At 42.0% G+C, this 4,945-nt stretch overlaps 1 protein-coding gene across 1 annotated transcript; it reads left to right on the forward strand.

Annotated features, from left to right (window-relative positions):
* Positions 1–2,813: 2,813 nt before the first annotated feature.
* On the forward strand, positions 2,814–4,396 carry LOC100304457 (transcription factor Sox-17-alpha-A). The gene is made up of 2 exons (XM_004081311.3): positions 2,814–3,359; positions 3,529–4,396. Exons 1-2 carry the CDS (start codon positions 3,062–3,064, stop codon positions 4,146–4,148), a joined length of 918 nt encoding a protein of 305 aa, XP_004081359.1. The 5' UTR covers positions 2,814–3,061; the 3' UTR covers positions 4,149–4,396.
* Positions 4,397–4,945: the final 549 nt, after the last annotated feature.

The following is a 4,945-nucleotide window of genomic DNA, read 5'->3' on the forward strand; positions in this document are numbered from 1 at the left end:
CTTTTACGGGGAGTTGGAAAAAATCACAAATGTTCTGTAACAAGTTAAAGCACCAGAAGTCACAAACAGTAATGTTTTACTCCTGGAAAGGTAAATAAAGGTTTTTAGTTTAAAACTTGAGTAGTAGTAACAGTTTAGTAATCTGCTGACATAAATATTCAATTTCAGAAAGATGCTGCTTGTTTCCATACTCAAGTGGAATAAATATTACGAAAAAGCTTTTCTGTCCTCATTCATTCAGGAGACATTGGCTTAACCTCTTAAGACCCAAGAAATTGTTTCACTTTCCTTTGACACAGCCCCAGTTAAGCAGAATTTTGTACGTGATGTCCACACGCGTGGACGCCAGATCCCAAGAGGTTAAAGTTAAGTCGTCTGGAGTGAAAAACGTTAACCTGCATCCAGCTAGTGTTTGAAGCCTGGATGAACGGCTGTCTTTGCTCAGAGGTGGGGGCATCAGTGTTCTGTTAATAAGGCTACATTAAGCTGCTCCCCACCGGGAGGCATGTAATCCTCTGACGCAGGGCCGGGCCGGGCCTCGCTGGGCAGGGCGCTGTTTACATGGGGAGTGTGGAGGCTCACACTCATTGCCCTGCAAGCTTTAGTTTTTAAATGAATTTGCTGAAATGCATGATTGAGGAGTGGGGTGGGAGGGTGGGGGGGCTGCATATAGTGTGTGAGACTTTACAGTGCATCTTGATGCTGACCTGCTGTGCCCAACACAATGCAATAAAGTCCCTCGCTGCGAAGATCATGGTCACTTGAGACAACAGTATTAGGTCCTCTTCACACCTCTATGAAACAATGCAGTTGTCGACGCTATAGTCGGAATACAATGCTTTCTTTATCAGAGGCCAAGATGGGCCTGCTGGTTGCACTTTTGTCATTTCCTCATCTTCCCTTGGATAGACAAATGTCTAGAATCTATTTACGTCCGTCAGATTAAAAATCAGAAGTGCTCTAAATCCCAAATGAGTGTAATGTCTTACTTCCACATTTGCTGCAAGCTCCATCCCTAATCCAGAACAGTCAGAATCTCCCCGCAAATCCAGTTCGGCTTCTCCGGCTCTTGCAGGTCCTCTACATGTGCCAGCCCCATCATCACTGCTCCAAAGTGAAGAAGAAGAAGAAGAGGAGTGTCCCATATATGAGTTCTGTCCAATGCAATGACACATTCTTAGAGAACAATACCCATTTAGAAAGCACATTGACTTGCAAAAATCTGATGAAACAATGCTCTGATAGGGTCAGCACAGATTAGGATTACCAATAGGAACGACGTTAAGGTGAAATTTACAGAAAAAATGATTATAATGATGACTCAGACAGTTCATCCACAACACACAAATATTCTGTTCTGTTCTTTGAGATGACGTCATTCGCGTTAAGGGTCAGCCGAAACTCACGTTTTTGTTTTCCAGCTGGGACGTTCAAACTATTTGATTAAATCCATTTGCGCTCCTCGTTGCGCGCTGGAGCGTGCGCCTTTTCACGCGGCGGATGTGGATTCGGGCTCTAATGCTGACGACCTGAGAGAAACACATTTACCTGGATCATGAGGTTTCCACATCGTTCTTCAGCAGGCACGGCTGTTTTGATGGATAATTTCATTTGCTTTACAACTTTTAATTCATCAAAACTAAATGTTCTACGGAGATCAACATCAACATTTGCACAAACTACATTTTATTTGGGGCTGCCTTAATTACACTTGCTTTTATTTTGAAGTGATTGTGAATTTAAAAGGAAGCTTGTGGGTGCAGGTGCAGTTAATGCAGGAAAGCGTGTTGCAGTTTTCACGCTGGCGTTGTCAGCATCATGAAATCTACTGAAGGAAGCTGGAATGACATCGTCCAGCATGATCTCTCCTATGTTCATTAAGGAACAAAATAGGCATTAAATCTTTAATGGCATCCTTAAAATAACTTCCAATTTGTTGCTTTAGAGGTGTTTATTTCTAGATTTTGGAATGTTCATGAGGCTTGGGTGAGGGGCGTTTTCCAATTGGAACTTTATTTAGGATAATTTTCCAAACGTTTTGCGTAGAAATTCAACTTTTTCACTGGTCAAAACAAAGTTGGGTCAATAACTTTTGTGTTTTTTTTAATTACTTGATTAATTTATTTAGAAAATAGCAGAAATGTACCATGTTATCTGTAAAAGACTAAAGTGCTGGAATCTCGCGTCTCTGATTGTGAACCTGCTCCTCTTTTTCCACGAGTAGGTAAACAAAAGATAGCCTATTTTCCTTTTCATGGAGACCTGAGCTCATCACGCTTCCTTTATCTTTTCCTCCTCTTTTTCAAACACTTGTGAGCGTGTAATAAACACGTCTTGATCATGTTTGTTTCAGTCCTGTAAAATGCGCTTTGATAAAGGCAGTGGATGGCCCGATAAGAGCTTGAGTACAGCCATGTAATTAGTAACCAGAGAAAACTTTGATGTTTATCCCGCGTGCGTCTCATCACCTAAGAATCTATTCATTTTGTTTCTTTGCGGCGGTAAAAGGTGTCGTCTGGTTTCAAAAGTACTTTTAAAGAATCAAAGAGGAAGAGTCGTGATTTCTTTCTGTCCTTTGTTTAAAAGTTTAAGTTCAGATTTCAAGTTTTTAAAATTGAATTATTATAAAACCAACGTTATTTGATAATTGTGACAATAATCAATTACATGCATATTTTTTATAACTTGTATTATATTTGCTTGACTTTAAACATTTATATGAAAGGGTCATCATTACGCGCTTTTTACGCATCCCAAGCGCAAAGGTGACTCTTTGCTTTTTGAGTGAATTCACTTTTTTCTGTGAATCAGTTGTGAAGTTTATTAATGTTTGGGTCTTCCAGCTGAAACGTTGTGGGGTCGTTGATTGGGGGGCTTCAGGTGGGCCTATCACCGACCTGAGAAAATACCTTAAATTCACACCTTGAATCCACTCCTCCTTGTCCTCCTCCTCCTCTTCCTCCTGTTGGTGGAGCGGCCCCTTAAATCCGTCACTCCGCTTCACCGTAAGGATGACAGTGGCCTGCCGCCAAGCCGAAGCATCAGTGTCATCGATTCCAACATGCGTTTCAGCCACGACCTCGCTCACCTCCAGCCCCGCGCAAACATGTTCGAAAGCGAGGAGCCAGGGGCCGCCGAGCGGGAACAGATGAGCGACTTGCGCTCGCCGGGTTCAAGGCCCTCCAGCCCCATGTCTGTGAACTCGGACTCCAGCTGCAACAGTCCCGAACCCAAGTCTGCCTCGACGCAGAGGGTCAGGAGACCCCTGAACGCGTTCATCATTTGGACCAAAGAGGAGCGCAGGAGGCTGGCGCAGCTCAACCCAGACCTAGAGAACACGGACCTGAGCAAAATCCTTGGTAATGACGCATTTGAATTATGTGTTGTGGATTTTAAGCATCTGTAGCTCACCTTAGGGGGCACGTTTTTGGTCTTCCTCATGATGCTCTCAGATACTTTGACTGTAAAGGTCAAAGGTTTGCCAAACTAATGAATGGAGAAATATTTTACAAGTCTGTGTCCCTGCAGGAAAAACCTGGAAGGCCATGTCCTTGGCAGAGAAGCGTCCATACATGCAGGAGGCTGAACGACTTCGGGTGCAGCACACCATTGACTACCCCAACTACAAATACAGGCCTCGTCGGAGGAAGCAGCTGAAGAAGGGCGCCAAAGCTCAAACATCAGAAGCTTCTTCAGGCTTCGGCATTCCCTACAACCTCACCTACCTGCTCCAGAACCAGCAGCAAAATGCACCTTCCTTCTCTCACGTGCCCATGCATGGCGCCTATACAGACCCCACACATTTCCCAAGATCAGCATCAGAAACAGAGGCTTTCTGTAACATCCCTGCCATGCACTCAACCCCGCCTATCCTGAGGACAGAGCATCAGATGTACTTTGGCTCCCAGCAAGAGCAGTTTGGTTTCCACAGCTCTGCAGGTCCTCGCGCTGAGCAGGGGGAGTCCCAAGTCTGTGGGCTCTCACAGCACCCTGGGGGCCCCTCCCTGGAGCTTTACTTAGAGCAGGTTCAACTGGACATGTTGTATGATCTGGACCGCAGCGAGTTTGAACAGTACTTGGGCCCAGCTCCTCACAAACCGGAGTCAGGAAGTCCCAGCAGCAACAAAGAAACAAATTCAGTGTCATAAATCTCATTAGCTTAGTGTAGTTTTTTTATTATTCCATTATGTCACCTCATAACATGTTGGGAATTTTATATTTTTGTTTGTGATATTGAGTTGAGTGTGTTGTTTTTCTGTCATAATCAATGATATCAATAAATATTTCTAACTTAACATCAGATTCCCTTTTTTTTAAATTGATAATCAAAACTCAGTTTTAGCAAAATATATTGAAAAGAAAATATCCAAGTTAATGCAGCAAAATGATACGACAGTTTTAGGGCCACCAAAAAAAAATAAATTATAAAAGTAATTAAAAAAGTATGATTTAAGGTCGTAAATTTATGAGAAAACAACTTGTAAATTTCGCCAAAAGGTTCCGAATCTCGGTTTTTTAAACCTATCCTGAATTAAAGCTTCACAAAAGGCTTTGCATATTTCATCCCCAAGCTAGGCTCCGATAAACGGAAAACTTAGGTGTTTTTTATAGTTCTATGACCTTTTTTTTCCATAAGTGTACGAGATTTTTTCTTGAAATTAAAATCTCGTAATTTAACAGTTATGACATTCTTTCTCGTTAATTTACGACATAAAAGTCGTAATAAAAAAATAATTTTCTTTGTAAACTGGCCCTAAAACGTTGTAATATGATGTCAGTCAGGAACAAATTTTAGGGGGAAAAAAGTCATCTTTCAAGCCGTTAAGTCTGAAGGAACAAGAACTTCTGAGTTAAATCCCACATTTCCCACAGTGCAACTCGACAAAACCACTTAATATTCTCAGTTTACTTTATCAGTTTGATAAAATATCAAATTAATAATCTA

The sequence above is a fragment of the Oryzias latipes genome, chromosome 20, assembly GCF_002234675.1.
Source record: "Oryzias latipes chromosome 20, ASM223467v1".
NCBI classification, from domain to species: domain Eukaryota; kingdom Metazoa; phylum Chordata; class Actinopteri; order Beloniformes; family Adrianichthyidae; genus Oryzias; species Oryzias latipes.

Coding starts and splice junctions, on each gene's coding strand:
- LOC100304457 (XM_004081311.3), top strand. CDS start 3,062: ATGCGTTTCAGCCACGACCTCGCTCACCTCCAGCCCCGCGCAAACATG. Junction 3,360..3,528: donor GGACCTGAGCAAAATCCTTG/GTAATGACGCAT, acceptor GTGTCCCTGCAG/GAAAAACCTGGAAGGCCATG.